General features: G+C 41.4%; 1 protein-coding gene across 6 annotated transcripts in view; it reads right to left on the reverse strand.

Moving 5' to 3' along the window:
* Nucleotides 1–19,261, reverse strand: part of TENM1 (teneurin transmembrane protein 1) — a 469,105-nt gene that overhangs the window by 20,154 nt on the left and 429,690 nt on the right. For all 6 annotated transcript variants that reach the window (XM_030967968.1, XM_030967972.1, XM_030967969.1 and 3 more), the window contains 3 exons: nucleotides 9,611–9,977; nucleotides 7,328–7,838; nucleotides 2,077–2,249 (listed from right to left, as the gene is read on the reverse strand). In XM_030967968.1, coding sequence (XP_030823828.1) covers nucleotides 2,077–2,249; nucleotides 7,328–7,838; nucleotides 9,611–9,977 — 1,051 coding nt within the window. The remainder of the gene's footprint in view (nucleotides 1–2,076; nucleotides 2,250–7,327; nucleotides 7,839–9,610; nucleotides 9,978–19,261) is intronic.

Below are 19,261 nucleotides of genomic sequence, written 5' to 3' on the forward strand. Positions count from 1 at the left end.
TCTGAAGAACTTTTTATTACATTTGGCCTGATGATTTCCATTGTGAAGCTTTCCTGCAGCAGGAATAAAGGATTTTTGCTTTCACCTTAAAAGTATGTAAAACCATAAGCTGAGTACTGACCACCAATATTGTGATGATCTTAGCACGTTGCAGAAAACAACAGGAAAATGTACAGCTTGAACAACTGCAAGAGTACCTGAGGTCAAACAAGAAAGCTGGTTTCCAAATATCTAGGATGACAGCCAGTCTGTCATGCTGTCCCTTCTCCCTGTGTCACTGTACAAAAAGCTCATCCTCTTCCCCATTAGCAGCAGGACCCAGGGCTGAGGCACAGGGATGATCAGCCACAAGGCTGAAGCTTGGTGTAACAGAACAACTGGGAAGTGACTGTGGCCAGAAGAATGAATGGATCAGCAGTGGTGGCACAGTGAGCAGCTCCAGAGGCTCAGGACTGCGCCACAGAGGGCTATTAAGGGAGCTGGGGTGACCCAGCACAGCCTCCCTCTTCTCCCCAAAACTACCAGAAGTGTGTGGAGGGTTCAGAGCAGGTCTCCACTGAGAGTGTAAATGAAGGCAACAGACACTGAAGCTCCTTTCCCCTGCCTGGGCAGTGCAATTCCTCCTCTGCAGGCAGAGCTGTGCCACATTGGCATCTGCTCAAGCTGGGATATGGAGGTTCCTGCAGTTCAGCTATAGGGGGAACTCCAACATGAGCCTGAGTTTAGTGCTAACATACAAAACAAAGTCTCACCCTTACTGAACTCACTCCAGCTAGGGAGTATCCAAAGCATCCTTTTTTTTTTTAAGCCAGTCTACATGGAAGTAACTGGTCCAGCTCTTGAGATGTGAATACAAGGAAAATAGCAGGGTATACCAGAAAGTAAAGATAATTGGATGTAAGGATGTCACATCTGACTGGCTGTTCACAGGGTGCTTTGTGCTAGTTTTTCAGAGATATGTAAACATGTAAATTATATGAATTTATGAGACACATACAATAATAACTATAGCTGTTAATTTGTGGCAGTGCCTGTTGTGTGCAAGCACTTTCCTGAGACAGACTTTGATAATTTAACAACTTTGAAGAGTTTCAGATTTAAGGACAGACAGATCAGGCAGCAGACGGTGCAGAGAGCAGATGGAGTCACTTGGACGAAGCTTAGCAGGTGACAGAACAATATAATTATTTCTATTTATGCAGTGCTGTCTCTACCGCACAATAGTAAAGAGGAATGCATGGGTATCTTTTGAGGTGAGTTCTTCCTAGTTTTTTCTTATAGATCAAAACTTGAGAGAAAGAAAAGTTCTGTGATGAGCTCAATTACAGAGCTTTTTTTATAGCAGACCTGGAAAGACATCAGAGAGCTATTTCCCAGCACCTGCTCTCTCAAAGCCTGAGCAATCCATTGACAACAAAAAAACCCAACAAGGACAAAAGACCCCAGATCGATTAAACTATGTAAACCCAGAACTCTGGTGATAAATCTGCAAAATCTGCAGGAGAACACTGGCACACTTCTATTAGGCAGAAAGCAGGGTTTTTTTGAGATATATGATATTACCAGGGAAATACTGTGGTGTCTACAGGGGTAGAGTCAAAATCTAATCCCTGAGGTAGCCACTAGCAGACATGGGCCACGTTCTCCCCTTTCCTACAAATGCTGTCACCAGGTCACAGAACTAGGAGAAAGAATACACAGTATTGGCCAAAGAAGGCATTTCAGTGCTAAAATGTCAGTGGAACCTGTCATTCTTCTGGGAAGTATTTCTTAGAATAACAAAGCTCAGTGTATTGCAGGTTAGTTCAAATCTTCCAAATACTGCAGCAGAAACTAGCATGTAAAGCCTGCAGACATCAGAGATTTCAATAATTAGGTTTTATCCATGGAATTCTTCTAGGAGAAGAAGAGTTCACTTGTGGCTTGTTTCTAACTGGTAGCCCAGCAGTATTGTAGCTGTTGGTGCTGAAACAAGGAGGAAACAAATGAACTAATTCTAATGTGGTTTTTTTTTCTGGCTGACAGTTAAGAATACAGTAATGTCTAGAGAAGAAATAACAGAAATGCTTTTATTACCTTGTTTTAAAGTATATATTGTAGAGGTAGCTGAGAAGTTTGTGGCTGTGATCACATTCTCCCTGTTTGAAGTATCAAGTTCCACTCGTGTCAGTTTTTCAACATCGCTGTGGAAGCTGCTGACTTCCCCTGTTGGGAAGGTTGCATTGGTCAGGTGGCCATCAGAGTCATACCTGCAAAAGGATGTTAAACAGCCATCAAAATACACCCCTGTTGTCATGCAGATACTCCTAAAAGCAGAAAAAATAGTGAAAGAAGTAGGAAGCATTGTCAACACTGTGCAGTAAGTAAAAAGGTAAGAATTGGTCCACTTAGTCACTCAAAATGCATTCAGTACCTAGTCCGAATTCCTGCTTGGAGTCTTTTTCAGTGGTGCTGGATCAGATACAACTGTGAATACTGTGAGATGCTACCTACCTACAAACCTGCCAGAGGTTTCTGTGCTGCTCATGGCTGGCTGGGGCTTCCCCCAGTGGGCTGCGATGCAGGAATGAGGCCACTGGAGGTCACTCGGTGGTCAGGCATCCAACTCACCCTAAAACAGCATTTTCATGCCCATAAAATTAAATAAAACCAGTTCTTACCTTCTGCAACACTTAAAAGCTGCCTTTTGTCACAGATGTGTGAAGCACATAATATGAGTAGTGAATGCAAAAAGGGGACCTAAAGCGTAACAACAGTGATAAAATTAGATTGAAATCTGCAGGAAATAAGTTGCCTACATGGGTTTTGCTCTTGTGTTTTGTTTCTCATGGGTCTACTTAAATCAGCAGGAGCTTCTCACCTAGAATCTAGAGCACTACATTTCAGTTCACCTAAACTTTATCAGTGCTAAAGAAATTCTTGCAGCTCAAGGTACTTGATTGTGAATCAGGCCATGTTACCAAAAAGTCAATAATTAATTCCAGAGCTCTGGAGCAGCATTTCTAACAGGTCATTTCGGTTCTGTCAACATATTTCTTCTTTCTGATGGTTCACACAGAAACCAGCACAGAGCACTGCTTGGTGCTTGATATTGTTTCATAATAATGCTTCATATCTTAAAAATCTTATTGATGCTGACATGTTTTTATTCACCTAAGACAACTCACTGATATTGCAGAGTATTTGCATGAGCAAAACCAACTCATCTTCATAAAACAGAAACTTATTGTGTAGGTGTGAAAGCATAATTAAGTTTTCATGTTTTATTAGTTGTCTCCTCTCACAGACCACACCAGTACATCAGCTGCCAGAACTGCACTGTTGCCAATGAAGCTCTTCCCATTCACATTAGCAGATGATCTGGTTTTGTTCTTTCCTTTCAGGTATTGGCATAATTTCTCTAGGATCTTTATTTGCCCCTAATTAGTCAGACAAAATCTATATGTCACAAGAAGTATTGGTGAAAAAATATCAGGATTTTTTGTCTTCCCCCCAATACAAAAAAAGAAAAATAGAGCTGCTATTATTTTCCAAACAAACACTAGAGAATGAACACTAGAGAATGAACTAGTGACCATCTTGTCATTTTTTAACAAGTAAGTTAAAATTAATCAAATGTTAAATTAAAAATAATCTCTCTCCTTTTCACCTCTCACTGCCCTTATATATATTGTGTGACTTATTTACATTCTCCCCTTATGCTGGTTCTGTGCAAGTTGACTGGGTGCCATAGGCAGGGACTAAAATTGACTCAGATCACTACTTTGTGATTAGAAAACTCCACGAACATCAGGCAGTTGTATTTCATTTACTGCTTGATCAAACAGGTGTGACAGCTTGGTAGGTTATTTGGATTTGCTACTGTACCACAGAAAATCCCCCAAAACTGCATTTTTAAGGTGCAAATACAGCTGGTTTACTGCAATGTACTTGTGTTCAAGACACGGGATCCATCTTCACTAAGGATCCAGTTTGGCTGCTGATAAGCGCAGCTGCTGAAATACAAAACTCCCTGTCTAGCTGAAAATGGGATAAACTGCTCCTGGCTGGCTGGCCAGAAAGGTGCTGACTTGTAATGAGATCCAGCACATGCCAGAGGCCTCTAACTCCTGTAGATGGTCCCACTGACTTCAGGAGGACATGCAGAAGAGTGTCTCAGTATTGATTCCACACCATGATCATCTAAAGGGTTTTTTTCCCTTCCAGATTGTTCCAAGAAACTCGGCCCTCTGAGGACAGGTTCTGTCACCTTCCACATGATGAATAGCAGCACACTGGGACTCAGCTCCTGCAGTGTCCTACCCATACTAATAGGGGTGGAATCATGACATATTTCTTAATGTTAATTTGGGGCTCAGTTATGCCACTGTTAATCATGTCAGTGACCATTTAATCATGCAAATAATTGCATTGATTTCAATACTCACATGAGGAAGTGCTCACTAGTATTTGAAATGCACACATGGGGATATTGCTTCACAATCCATTTGCATTTCTATGTGTAGCACAGTTAAGAGTTATATCATTTCAAAGGGAAAGCGGTCTAATTAATTTTTTCAGAGAGAGTTGTTTCTTGCAGGTGTTTTCTTGTCCTTGATTTAATAGAGGACCAGTGCTTTCCCTCCCCTTTAACAGCTTTAATGACACAATATTAAAAGAAATCTAGATGACTTAAAATTGTACATTAGCTTTAATTGTATGCAAGAGCTCTTTCAGCACTTCAATTCCATCAGATTAGAGTAGATGGATGACAAGTACTTTTGTAGGTGGTTTTCTACCTCTTAATAATTTCCCTCTGCGAGTGAATCTGACATAAAGGTAGATGTTCTGAACAGGTCATTATCTTTGCTCATATTCCCAAGTATGTGTGATATGTGTTGTTAAACTAACTCATCCCTATTTCATCTTGACAGTGCCATGGGTTGAACTTTGGATGTGAATGCAAATCTAGCTTAAGCACCGAAGATGATTTCAAACAATTTGAAAGTTGCTCTTAGTTCCAATGCTACATTCTCACAGTACTCACAAGCAATTCATGTAAACCCTTCAAAAAATTCTAATTTTCAAACTGAAATTGGCTGTCAGTACAGAATGTGACCTCGCTGGAAAGCAGTATCTGGGTAAAAGATAACCAAGGCCATCACAGCCCATGACCTATTCATGGTAGCAGGTGAGCAGCATCTCCTGAAAGCACAACTACTCAGCACAGAGGTGATTACAGCCCACTGTCTTTCTGACTGGAGCAGATCAGGTGACATTCTGCATTTCAGCCATTGAGGAATTTGTAATGTATTATGAAAATGACGTAATATATTGGATTGAATATAAATATTAATGACATGATTTCATTTAATTCACATTATTTAATTTTGTTGCTGTTTTTGTAATGCTAAAGTTGTAATTTTGTTAATTTTCCCTGACTGATGTAGGTTGGCAGGAGTGTGTGGTCATGCAAAGCCTGGACAACTTGAAGCATTGGTGAGGACAGTGTTACCCAGCCTGTAGTTAAAGCTGGGAAAGTATGTAAAACTCTTTAATTTAGCAAAATTTCTTTGTGTTAATCATATACATCATACAAGTCCTCCCAAGGCACAGGTACTTAATATATCTGAATAAATCTATACTACATACTGCAGGAGGCACTTGCAAGCAGGTAAAATCCTTTAAAAGATCTTTCAGCACTTGAGCCCTACTTTGAAAAGAGGAACAAGCAATAGTATAGCAAGAGCAATAGTGTGAAATGGTTTATGCTCAATGTCAGAGAGACATTGAGAGTAAGAATGCCAGGACTGAAAAGCACATGACTAAAAATAATCTCTCTCCCATGCTCTAACAATCAAGGCCCTGCTACAAGGCCTGCAGTTCAGCATTTTAATAGACAAGGAGTTGCTGTAAAGGCTCTTTGAAAGTGTCATTGGTCCGTGGTCTGGACTGACACCATCACCAAGTAGGGATATAAATGGCCAACTCTCAGCACTGAAATTATTAAAAAGAAGCACACATACATTTACAGTCAGTTCTGTTTATAAAAGGTGACTCTGATCAGTGTTTGAACAGCACCAGGGTATCAGAGAGCTTGTGTTGTTGCAAGAGAGTTGAAATTTCCACCAACAGATGTTTGATAATGATAACTGAAACAGGAAGATTCTGTATGCTTTTGTTTTCCCAGGAACTGTAAAAAAGGCCCTCTCTAATGGCTTATATTTATGCCCACCCTATTAATTTAGTCTTTGGCAGAATAATAGAGAACAGGATGAAGAAACATCCTGTTGAATAAAAACCCTCGCACACTAGGCAGCATTTTTGCTGCTTTTATCCTACTTTCATTTGAAGAAATTATAATTCTAAAAACCTGTAATGACAGGGATTCAACTACCTCTCCAGGTGACTCAGGCAGTAACTCACTTCTTATCAATGTGTTTTTTGTTCCAATCTCACCTAGATGCTTTTCATTTTAGTTTTTGACCATGAACTCCTATGCTCTACAGAAAATAGGTACCATTATCCTCCTTAAGGACTCTGAACTAGGGACATGATTTCCATCCAGCACTTACTGCATCCTCAAATAGGGATTATGACAATTAATTACAAATAATGATAAATCCTGATACAAGGCACCTCTTTGTAAATCAAAAATGAACTTTCTCTTGGGTTGTTCTTTCTCTGGAACCAGACTGGGATGTCCTGACTTCAACTTTAATTATCTTGTCTTGCTTTGTAGAAGTTCTGTCAATGGTCTTGTTTATGAAGCCTTCCCTACTCCCCTTATATACAGTCTTTTGCTATTACATATCCTTTTGCTATTATTAAATATCTTCCTTCCCTGCTGGCAGAGACAAGCTCACTCTTGTCTTTGGATATTCCTTCCACTGAGATTCTCAATTTCCTTTGCAACACCCTGTTCTCTGATGAGTATGCAAATTTTCCCCTTTTTGCCTTCTTCAGAAATTTTGCAAATTCCTGATTCATATCACAACTTGCCTGTACCACTTAAGTTACAAAAAAAAATCTCATATTTTCATTTAGAGAAACAGATTCATAACAAGAAAGTGCAAATGAAGTGTAATTTCGGGCAATTTCTGCTGCACTTAACAGGCACTGTGCACAGAGATTTTACATGTGACAGGTTTAGGCACCTAAGAAACAGCAGTGTTTAATTTTAAAAGCTTGTGCAACAGCACTGCTTGTCCTGTCTCACACAGTGTTAGTAGCAGGGTGTCTTTTTAAATGGCTAGAACTGTCTAAGAAAGTTTTGGTGCTCATATATAAGTTTCAGTCCCCATAAAACAGGACTCCTTGCACCAGGCATTTAATGTCATGGACTTACTCATACACAGTTGTCCATCCGTTCTCATCGCTCTTGGTTGCTAAAAGCCCTGTGTTTCCAGGATATGTCATCAGGGCCAGGTTGTAGCCTTGAGCATAGACCCTTTTCAGGACCCCATTGCTGCTGATGGTGAGCCAGTAGACCTGGCCCCCCGGCACCACCACCCAGAGGGGCAGCCCGCTGGTGTCCCTGCGGATGTGCACCGAGTTCCCGTTGCTGCTGGTGATGGTGGCCACGTCCCCGTCGCCGCTGTAGGAGAAGTTGTAGATGTAGTCCCTGGTGATGAGGTTGAGCGTGTGCAGGTGGGTGCCGTTGATGGTGAACTGGTAGAGCTCCTGGTCGGCAGGCGAGGCGATCTCGTACAGGCTGGAGTCGCTGAGGTGAGCCCTGTTGCGGCTCACGGCGCGGATGCGCACGTTGCCCAGGTCTGCCACGTACAGCGTGTCATCGGGAGACACTGCTAGGGAGGAAGGTGCTTTCAGCTTTGCATCTTTGGCATATCCACCATCACCTGGAGGAGAAATGGTAATTTTAGCAATCTCTAATGCCCTTGTTAAGCTGATCCTCTTAAGCCTGACATGCTGCTTCTCCGCAGTATCATTTACAGGTCAATAAAACAATATCCTCTTCCAACTAATTAAATCCCTATTATCTAAGGTTGGTGCAATTCTAAATTAGTCTCAGTGAAGACAAACAGGAATATAAATTATCTAATTCACAGCATTTTTGCTGAGTCCCAAACCCTGCTGTTCAGGAAAGCTTTAATGCAGAATTGTGAAAGAAAAGACTGTGATACCTGAAGTTTCATTCCCTACTTACTGTCTGTTGGCATGTTGTTAAAGTAGAATTGTGTTGTAAACAAAAAGGAAATAAAACCCAGTAATTCAGCTAAAATGACACTGAAAGAAAGATTAGTTTATACTTATTAAAAACTCAACACTGCAAGAAAACAAAATCAGAACAGTAGCCAAAAAGTGCCTTGAGAAAAAATCCCTTTCAATATCTCTTGACAATTTACTTGATTTGTGTCATTTAAGGTTTCAAAAGGATTTTTACATTATCATGGTCCGTATGTGTCTATCAAAATGAGTTTACATGAGCAGGATTTCCTGTAAATAGCAAGAAAGCATATTAAACCTGACTCTTAGGGAAAACCACATTACTGTGTGTATTGCTCTCCTTCTCCTGACTGAGACATGAAATTGCTGGAGTGTGTGGGCACACCCTATGCTTCCTTGGAAATGGAAAATCAGTGGATCTTTCTGCCAAGTTGACCCTGCCTTTCACCAAACCAGGCCAGCACAGTCATTATATTTGCCACAGTTTTTTTCATTTTTCAGCATTAGTTTTCCTCAATAGGAATCCTGTCCAGGATTCTGTTCCTCACTGGTCTCCTGCAGCCACCACTAAAGCTGGCAGCACTTGGCAATGCACAAGAGCCCTTGATTATCATCACAATGCTGGGTCAGTAACCCACCTTCTGTGGAAGACCATTTGCATTTTTTCCTCTCTGTTCTTGACATACTTAATGTTTTCTTGTCAGTAATTAACCTTTTATTTGAAATGAGAGGCCTAAGAATTATGCTGACATTATTATGGAGCTGAACATGGCGGCTCTTAGAGATGACAAGATGGAAACATACTGCACACCTCTGTATGGGAATGCTGCCCTTTGTCCCATTATGCTTTTATGAAATAAAAGAGCCACACTTTGTTTTGGTGCATGCAACGGAGAATGGCTGTGCTGCTGAGAATGTCCAGCAGTGCACTGCAGACCTGGAACTAACTCCACTTTAAAACACACAAAGAGAAAGGAATTCTGCACAGCATATGTTTGCACCATTTTGCTGGTGGTGCAGTATGACATGAATGATGAGAAGGCATAAGCTGGTATTTTGCCCTTGAAATGAAACCTCTTGCTGAGCAGGGCTGCCTGTTCCAGTAGCATTTAGGTACAATTTGGTACCACCTTCAACAGGGGCAAATGCAGCTTTGACAAATGACACAGCAAGGCAGCCCTGGAACTAACTCTGAACGGTGTGTAATCACTGTATCAAAAGAGGTAAAGCTAGCACCATCCTGAAGTTCCTCCAGTGGCAATGGAAGACTCACATCTCAGAAGTCAATGGATTAAGTTCCTGAAGATCTGCTGATAAGGTTTTGGGCTTTCCAAGGAAACCCAATCACTGCTTGTCTCTCCCTCCCCTTGTTATTTTGCTGATCTGCAGCTTTATCAGAGAACCCCAACAGATGACAGACAGGAAATAAAAATCATCTCCTTACCTGAAAAACAATCACAATTGGGATCAATCTTGCAGTCGCAATCTGACGGGGCTCCAGCAATGACAGAGATCTCCCCGTTGGTGGTGACCTGCTGGATGCGGTTGATTTTCCTCTCGTCGGTCTCGGCGATGTAGAGGACACCGCTGTGGGACACGGCGATGGCGCGGGCGGACTCCAGGGTGGAGTGGATGGCCACCTTGCTCACCAGGAAATGGTCGATGCCGGGCACCTGGCAGTGGATGGGGCGCCCCGCGATGATCCGCACGCGCCGGCTCTCAGAGATCTGCAGGACTATGTTGTTGTCCAGGACATACAGGGAGTTGTCCAGAGGGTTCACTGTCAGGTCTGTTGGCCACTCTAACCGCACCTGGAAAAAACAAAAAAGGGAAAGCAGGGAAAAAAATGGAAGGAGAATGATTAGGGCAGTACAGCAGTTTTATTTAACCGTGTCTGAGCACATCATCAAGATACCTGGCAGATTCTCTCAGCACACAGATTCTCTAGTACCTTTAATTAGGTTTGGAACAAATTTCAACAAGCATACTCTTTTCTGAGGTCCCACTCCAGGTCCCACTCCAGTGTGGAACAAAATTTGATTTGAAAAGTAATTTAGCACCCTCTGAGAGGTATTTGCACAAGTCCATTAAAGCGGGAACTTTATTACACCTATGCAGTCATGCAAATAAAAACACACACTTCATGTCATGCAACATCAGCCAGAAAATTTTTTAGGTCTGAATGTTATTGTTTCAAGGTTGCAGTCAATGCTGGCAGAGTGGAGAACAGTGAGAGGTTGTCAATGTTGTAACACTTTAATTGCCTGTTAGCACAAAAGGAAAATGACATACCAGAAGAGTAGGACACATTTCCACTGTTATTTACTAAGCAAGAAATGTTTATAAGACTTATATGCCAAAAGAAATACTAGCTTAATTCTTTGTAACAAAATAATATACCAATATATCTTACTTTGTATGATAATGCAGCCAAGCTTAATTATTTATAATGATTTTGCTTTGTGAGTTTATTATTTCAGTCATGGAATAAGTAAATTTGTCATACTTAAGGGTAGCGTTTTGCCTTTCTCCGTGTAGGTGAGAGTGCTGACCAAAGGAAGTTTCAAACCAAGCTGGAGGAAATAGCTGAAGAATGACCTCTCTCAAAAGGTATCACTCTGATACCTTTTGCACTGTGATCTGGAGGAATTAAACATGCTTCAAATTAAAAGTGGGGCTTCCTGTCAACCTGAAAGGCAACCAGTACACAGGCTGCTGATTACAGCAGGTGCTGGCCAGAGCTTCAAACTCCTTCTGCTGAGAAAGGCATTGCAGGATTGCTGAACTGGGAAACAACAAAAGAGCAGCCTGGTCCCTCTCCCCAGCTCATGCCAGTGGAGGATTTGGATTCCAGGATGTCTCTGGAAAGGTCAGAAAACAACTGAGCCCCTGAGATTGCAAGAGATCATATTTAAGTCTGTCTCAGGATGCTTTACTTGTTATCCTTCATGAAGAGATGACTGCTTTTATCTGAGTGGAATTTTTCTGGTCTAAATATTTCAATCATCAGAAGACAATAATTACCAGCCTAAAATGTAACTGTTCTACACGCTTTATATATCACAGAAGCTTTTACTATTTCACTTATTCTCACTTTGATGCTGGTTTTGCTCATTTTTCCACTGTGCTGATTAAAAGCATTATGAGTGCAGAGACTGCTGATGCTACCACAATGCTCAATGCCATATGCTGGAGTGTGTGGCCATCAGCAGCCACCTGCCTGCCTGGGGTCAGCTCAGCACCAGGCTGGAGGCCAAGTCTCTCCCTTCCTCAAGCAGCAGTATTTCCTGAATAATCTCATTTCCAGAAGTGCATTGCTGGTTTGGTAAGTGATGTTTTAATAATGTGAGGAGGGCACTGTGGCTGCTGTGTCTCATGCTGTGTGGGTACCACACCATTACAAAGGTTCACAGAGCAATCTCACTCCTGCTTGTGCCCAGGCCTTTTGACCAGGCAGCATCATAACTGGCATTAAGACTAATGCTCTTGGGCTCAAGATTTCTTCTGAACCAGGTGGTGGAGTCCTTCCAAATGATGCTAAATGTGGTGAAGCAGTTGGAAACAGATTCCTCCCATAGCAGTGTTAATTTCTGTGCACCTGTGACTGCCTGGGTTCCCCCCCACTGCTCTGAGGCTGGTTTGCACACCACTGTTAGCTCTTGCTTCAGCTGAGAGCTCACTGAGACACCAAATAAAACTCTTCACTTAACAGAAAAATCTCTACATGGCTTTCTCCAAGAAGCTTGGGAAAAACCATATTTGCAATGCACCTTTTAATGCAGAATAATTGCTTTTTCTACCAAAGTAGATGGATTAGTTTTAATGGCAAATAGACACCTTCAACTTTAGGGCCTCCACAGATGGCATTGCTGTAAAAATAATCTTTGATTATCTGCAACTAGATTATTCACAATTAAAAATCTGGGACAAAACCATCTATTTTACCATAATGACCTTGCCTAGCACCTGCCATGTTTTGATAACTGGTTTTCTTTTTTGGACCAGCTACACTGCCTTTGCCCAGCAAATAATGTGAATTCCTCCCACTGTGAAGGTATGTCTGGTGTCCTGCAGATAAACAGGGACTGGTTTGGGCCTAGAAAACTTTTTCTCTGGTTTATATGAGGTGGGTTTGGTTTACTGAAATAGAAGAAACTCTTATGCAGCTGCACATTTCACTTGAAGCAATGTGCCTAAAGCTTAACAGCTGTTAACTGCAAGCATATTTGCTTTCATACTGCTCACATCTGCAAAACTAGCTGCAGTGAGGTAAAAATAAATAAAATTGTAGTTGGAAACATCTAAATAATTTTTGTTACCACACCAGAACTGCTGCCCAGCTCTCTGCTCTGCAAAGCTAACTGAAGGTTATTCCTACAGCTTCCCTTCTGCAGTTTAAAGCAGTCATGGATGTATCCCTAGTTAAATTTCACCTGAAATATTGAAGATAGCATACACCTATCTGGAGATTGCAGCATAAAAACCAGCTGCTGCACACTGCAAGCTTATGCTGGTGAAACTGGAGGGGGAAAAAAGGTGAAATAGCCCAATTAAAATCAAACATACACAATAATACAAATGACTGAGCATTCCTAACCTGAACAAGAATTTCAGAGATTTAGAAGAAATCTGCACTGTTCTTGTCAGGATTAGCCTTCATGACATATTAAAGTGGTGTAAGATGGGACTGCTGCTGTCCCACTCCATCCCTTCTCCCAGTGCAGTCCCCAGCAGCAAGGCCAGTTTATATCTTCCTACAGAGAGCAGGTTCAGGACAGTTTGCTGGTAAAAAACTAATCACCTAAATCAGCTTAAGCTGAAGTGTAACTGCACCCTCAGGTTCACTGTTACCTTGAAAAGTCACTGGTTGTTTACTCCTCGTTAAAGCAAGCTGCCCTCTGGCAGCTTCTGTGACCAAACCATCAGTTGTGCTTCATTCAAGGGTAATACACATATTACAGAGAAGCACCTCGATTTTCATCTGATAGCACTGTGCCTGCTACAAAGTTCTTCCAGACAAAACCTCAGTTAGCGTTAGAACATTAAATCAATTAATCTACCTTTAAATTTGAAGCAGTACTTCACAAGTCTGTGTAAAAAAGTCATTTTCCATATATGTATATATCTTTTGTAACTCAAAACGGGCCAATTCCAAGCATTTTTTCTTATATTCGGTTGGACTTCTTTTTTGAGCATTGTCCAGAAATGGCATTGCTGATTATCCCATTATAAACAACCAGCCAGGGTTTGTTTATTCATCACAGACTGAAATTTTCAGGTGACAATTCTGGTTTGGTTCACAGGAGACTGAGTATATGCAATAGAAATCACTGACAAAACAAGTGAACTCTCGAGCAATGAGACTTTTTGCATCTAAGTATTAACATGTCAGCTTTCGTAGGAATTCAGCATTTAACTATTAACATAAAGACTCCAGCTAAATCTAATAATCCATCTCTGGTTTGCGAAGTGCAAAATTAACTGATCTGGCTTTCTAATGCATTTTTTTCATGTCAAGTGCTCTGGAAAACACAAAGTGCACTAATGTGGCTTTAGTTTAAATGAATTTTCACTGGGAGATCTCACCATGGGCTACAACACAGGCTGCAACGGAATCTCTGCTCCAGCACCTGCAGCATCTCCTCCTCCTTCCTCATTGACCTGGGTGTCAGCAGAGCTGCTCCTCTCACATATTCCCACTCCTCTCTCTTGAGGGTTTTTTCTCCTTAGACACATTATCCCAGAGGTGTTACCACTGCTGCTAATGCCTTGGTCAGCCTTGGATCCACTGGACGTGGGGGCTTCTCACAGAAGCCATCCCTGCTAAAGCAAACCTTGCCACACAAACCCACTCCACCCTCCCGCAGCAAAGCTTGACAACTAAATTAAACAGCACGAGTTTTTTGCCCAATGGCACTGCTAGGAGAGTCCACACATATACTCAACCATTTGTGCCTGTAGATGTACACACATCCATGGGTTAGTTTGTGAAGAACACTGCTTCACTTTTGGTTTTGAGCATATGGATAAAACTTTCTGCACATTTTGCATGACGTTTGATGGCTGAGCCATTTTTGGTACTGTTTTAAACAAATCATATCAAACAACTTATACTGTTCATATCAAAGTAAGACAAGTAAAGAGTGAAAAATTTATTCTCGTCTGCAAATGCCAGTTTCAAGAGCTTAACTGTTTGGTTGTGGGGGTAAATTTCACTGGGATAAGTTTCATTTATCATGGATTAAAAGAAGCTGCATAAATCCCTGGAAAGGCTTCACCATTGCTTTGATTTCTTGCCATGTATTGCTTGTTTATTTTGATTCAATTTCATGTAACAGCATGAAATTCATGCCAAAATTTTTCTGATAGTCCTGACTGATGGATTACTTCCTATCTGTGCTGCTCAGTTTCAAGCACTTCTGTTTATGCTACCTCTGCCTTTCTTCAGCTCTATGATAAGCACTTGCAGACCTGCTCATGCCTCTTCTGTATTTCTCCTTTGCTGCTAACTTCCTTTTAAAATTTCCTTTTATTTATCTTAAGAGTCATAGAATATCCTGAGAGGGATGGACCTGCATGTATTGAGTCCAACTCCTGACCTTGCAGAGCACAGCCCCAAAAATCACACCACATGCCTGAGGACATCATCCAAATGCTCCTTGAGCTCTGTCAGGCTTGGTCCTATGAACCCTTCCCTGTTCTAGAGCCTGAAGAACCTCTGGGTGAAGAACCTTTTCCTAATATCCCACCTACATCTCTCCTGACACAGCCTCATGCCATTCCCATGGGTCCCATTTATACTCCAGATGTTGTTTCCAAACCCTTTTACTCACCACAACGACCTTCTAAATAGCATTTTTCTCTCTTCCTGCCTAAACCCTTCTTTCTCCTTCTTCCTGGGAGAGAAGTGGCTCCAAGGAAGGGCTCACACAGGCAGGCATTAGGAGTGAGCTGGTAGTTTACAAGGCTGAAGGAGACTGGTTCTGCTTCCCTGAACTCTTCACAGGATGTCTCACTACATATATTTCTCACTATTTTTTTCCCCGTTAACAATCATGGATATTTTTCATCATTTTCTGTCAGTTTGCTCTCACTCTGGGCTCTTCCTTTTGTTGACACTGACACTGTCAGCTCCCCTCATCAGCTTTGCTCCTTTCTTAATGGCACACAGCAACACAATTCGGGTCCTGTGGTTTGACACTGGGGAACCCTTCCCTGTGGTGGGATTACAGCCTCATCCCACGCTGGAGGAGCCTTTGTGTCTCCTGATTCTGATGCTGCATAGCATAAAATCCAGAATTTCACAGTTCAGCTGTAGCAGTCCCTGCCCTAGACTTCACAAAATGTTGCTCTCTGCACTCACTGGTTCCCAGTGAAAAACCCAAATAAATGAGTTTTACAGCCTAATGGCTGCTGTTTTCTACCCTGGGCTGGGAAAGCAGCTGTGGCACATTTCCAGATGCAGCTCAGAGGTCTGAGGCCACTAGTTCTCCAGGATCTTGGCTCAGAGAATCTCCCTGCCAACCTGCTTTTGCTGTCAATTATTTCCGGCTGATGAGGGACCTGCTGCAGGAATATGAAGGAAAAGCACCACTTCAACAGTTTACACTGCCTGTCTTTGCTTGCCACAAGACTTGCTGTGCTCTCATTTCCCAGCTCTCTTCTTGTTTCATAATTTCTTGTTATTTTTTACTGCTTCGCAACTTCCGAGACCGTATCTGGGGTCTAGTAAATTGATAGGAAAAGTTGATTTCTATGGGGACAGTTTTCAAATCATCCTTATTTAACAATAGAGGGAATATTATCTAGTGTCACATAAGCACACTGACTATAAAAATCAATGGGACTTAGATTGCTAAGCCATTTAAGTCTGCTTAAACATGGTACCCATGGTTTACACAGGCTATGAAAGGAACACTTTGTTAAATGCCCAGAAGGAATTTATGAACTGACTGGTACCTCTGAGAGGAGGAATCTTAGACTCTTCAATTAAAATATCTCAAAATAGACCATGAATTTGAATCTAACCCAAACATGTCTCCAGTGCTGGAGTGGGAATAGCTGTCCTCCAGACATGCTGCTGCAGGTAATTTGCACAGCCAAAAGGAGGGAATAGGACCAGGTGGAAATCTAGCTAATAACAGGACTGGCTCCATTCTCCCTCACTCTGTAACTGATGATTCCAGGTCCTGGGGCTTGTCAGACAAGATGGCACAAAAGTGGGGTTGCATAAATCTTGAGTTTTGGCTTCATCTCTCTGTTTTGGGCTCAGAATACACAAAGCCAGAGAGCTGCCAATGCAGATAAGGGAAAGGAGTATCTGGAAAAGCTTTAATTGAGACAGTAATTAAGAGCTGTTTGAGAACAGTCAGGGGCTGGAGCTAGCATGTTATTGTGTCTTTTGTTTCCAATAACTGCTGAGGTTCATAAAAGCATCTGGCCTGAAAACTGAGAGGATGAAAGCATACATAAAATGAAATTTCCAAAACTGAAAAAGCCAAACCCCCTGCCTTTCAGCAACACCAGCCACTGTGAATATATCACCTAAATACTCAGACTCTTCCCTGAATTCTGAATGAAACTCATAATGAAAATTTAAATTAAATTCTTGAAATCAAAACTTCCTGCAGATTTGTGCCCAGGAAACTGCCTGCCTCTGCAGGATCTTGACCTCTGACAACAGCTCTGCTCCCCAGGGCAGAGCTCCTTTAAATCGAGGGATGGGCAGAAAGCAGGACTGGGGGCAGAGAAGGATGAGGAGCTGCTGCCAGGAGGTTTCCAGTTGAGATGTGGGAGCCAAAACTGCTCCTCAGCCAGCTCAGGGCTGTGAAACACATTCCCACAAGGATCAGATCGAATGCCAACTCCACAGCTTTCACAAGAAAATACAAATCCACTTCTGTGGTATAAGCCTTCCCTTAAGAGTTAAACTCACAAATACAACTTCTGCAAGGGAAAGAAAATAGGGTGGGAAAAATAGTTATCCTGAAATTCATGCTTATGGCAGAATTTGCCATCTTCTATGGCAAATTCCTGCAACTTTATGCAAGTCAATAGTAACAGCTTTTAAAAATCCATTACAAGAGTGGACTAAGCATTTACTAAAATTCAGCAGAGAGTTAAAGTAAAATAGCTACAGAAAAGTTTCATGATTATCTTTAAATGATACATTTTTTTTCTTCATGGATATAAAAAATGGTAGGCAGACAAACCAACAGAAGTAATTTGAGTTCTTACTTTTACAGAAATTAGCACCAAGATCAATTGTTATCACAAGATGATTTTCTGCAACTAATCTTTCACAAGTATTTACACAATAGGTCTTTCAACTGAGGAAAATGAATGCAAACAAACTAGCTGTGGTGCTGAATAGAAAGCAAACACACACTGTTGTAAGACTTCAAACAGCTAACAGAAAAAAAAATGGGCACCTTGCATTTTGCAGAACAAACAAGACAACAGCATTCTGTGCAGCAACCCTTCAGTGTGAGCATTTGTATTGATTAAATGCAAGAAAATGCACTGGAGAATGTTTGATTCTAGTCTGAGACTGTAAGCAGGCACTCTGCTTTAAATTTCTGTCAGTTCAGGGCTTTGGTTACTGCTGTGATGCATATTTGGATATGCATTGTCAGACTGTGCCAGAACAGCTTACAAGGATAACGTTTAGGACTAAAGTTTTTTAAGCAAAATTCAATAACTACCACTCGACTGAACAACATATCTCAAGCCTGTGATGGATTAACTTGGACATAGAAGGAGAGGCATTCTCTTTTCTTGCCTTCCAAAAAGGCTCTAGAAAAGAGATTGTAAAAGTGCACCTGAAAATAGTTTCACAATAGGTTCCTAATCAGATCAATAAATAGTTTTTGATTTTCAGTAGCTGAGTTCTAGATCTAGAAAGACAGCATGGCTTCAGGCCTAGAAAGGCTGAAAGGGCTCCACAGAAATGCCAGGCAGGCTCTACGAAAAAGCCCTAAAAGGCTTCCAAACTACTCCAGGAGAAAGATCCAGTGGCTCACTGGCCATGCTCCAGAAGCCACGGATTCCACTGCTCCATAAGCTGTAGATCTAGAAAGGCTGCTTACCTTAAAAAATCCTAAATGCCTTCAGAATGACCCTTGACATCTCTAGTGGGGTCCTAAATATATGGATCTCAGGCTTCCAGCAGCTTCTAGACTCAGAAAGCTAAAGGAATCCCTAGCAAGTACTAGGTCTAGAAATGTCCTTTTAAATCTCTTCCTTATTCCTTCAAACCAAATACAAAAAAAAAAAAAAGGAAATAGCATAAATCCTTCTCACTGACTGAAAGCATACAAAAATAATTTCACAATGAAATTAGTTCCTTAGGACTAGACTACTTATACAAGTTTCAACCATTGGAAGTCTTATGATTCCCTAAATTTTTGGCACACCTTTCGTGAGCCACCCAACGCACTTATAGCTCAGGGTAGCAAAAATCACATTGTTTTTATTGATATGACAAAGAATTTTAATTCTGAAGTGGCAAGAAAAAAGGAATAAAAATGTAGCACATATGGATGGAGGACTTAAAGGGTTTTTCATCATATCATGACTTTGCCTGGTTCTCACTGGAGACAACTACACACTGCTCAGTTTCCCATTTTGCTTTGAGCAGTTGATTGAATGGCTATTGAGTGATGTTCAGACATTTATGATTTCCTGCAATGTGACCTCCATTGCTAAACTTCATAAATTTATTCTCCAAGGCAGTGTATCGTTTTGCATGCCATACTCATCCCAAAGGAAGCTCTCAGCTGGAGATGAGGCCCTGTTTATAAAAGCTGAATGTCCTTCAGACACTTTTAACTAATTTGTTTGTAAATGTGCTATTGTCAGAGTAACATACTGTATAAAACATCTATCATTCTGTTTGCAGCTCTCTGTGACCTGAACTCCATCATGCACAGATTTAAGAACACCCTCTCTGTGGCACACTACAAATGGGTAGAACCCATTTCTGTCCTGACATTTACAATTTTTTTCCTCCACTGACACAGTGTCTTTTCATTATTTTTTCCCTTGGCACAGCCAATGGTAGAAAAGATGCTGCAGCAAACATGGTATCATGGAG

The sequence above is a fragment of the Camarhynchus parvulus genome, chromosome 4A (assembly GCF_901933205.1).
Source record: "Camarhynchus parvulus chromosome 4A, STF_HiC, whole genome shotgun sequence".
NCBI lineage: Eukaryota > Metazoa > Chordata > Aves > Passeriformes > Thraupidae > Camarhynchus > Camarhynchus parvulus.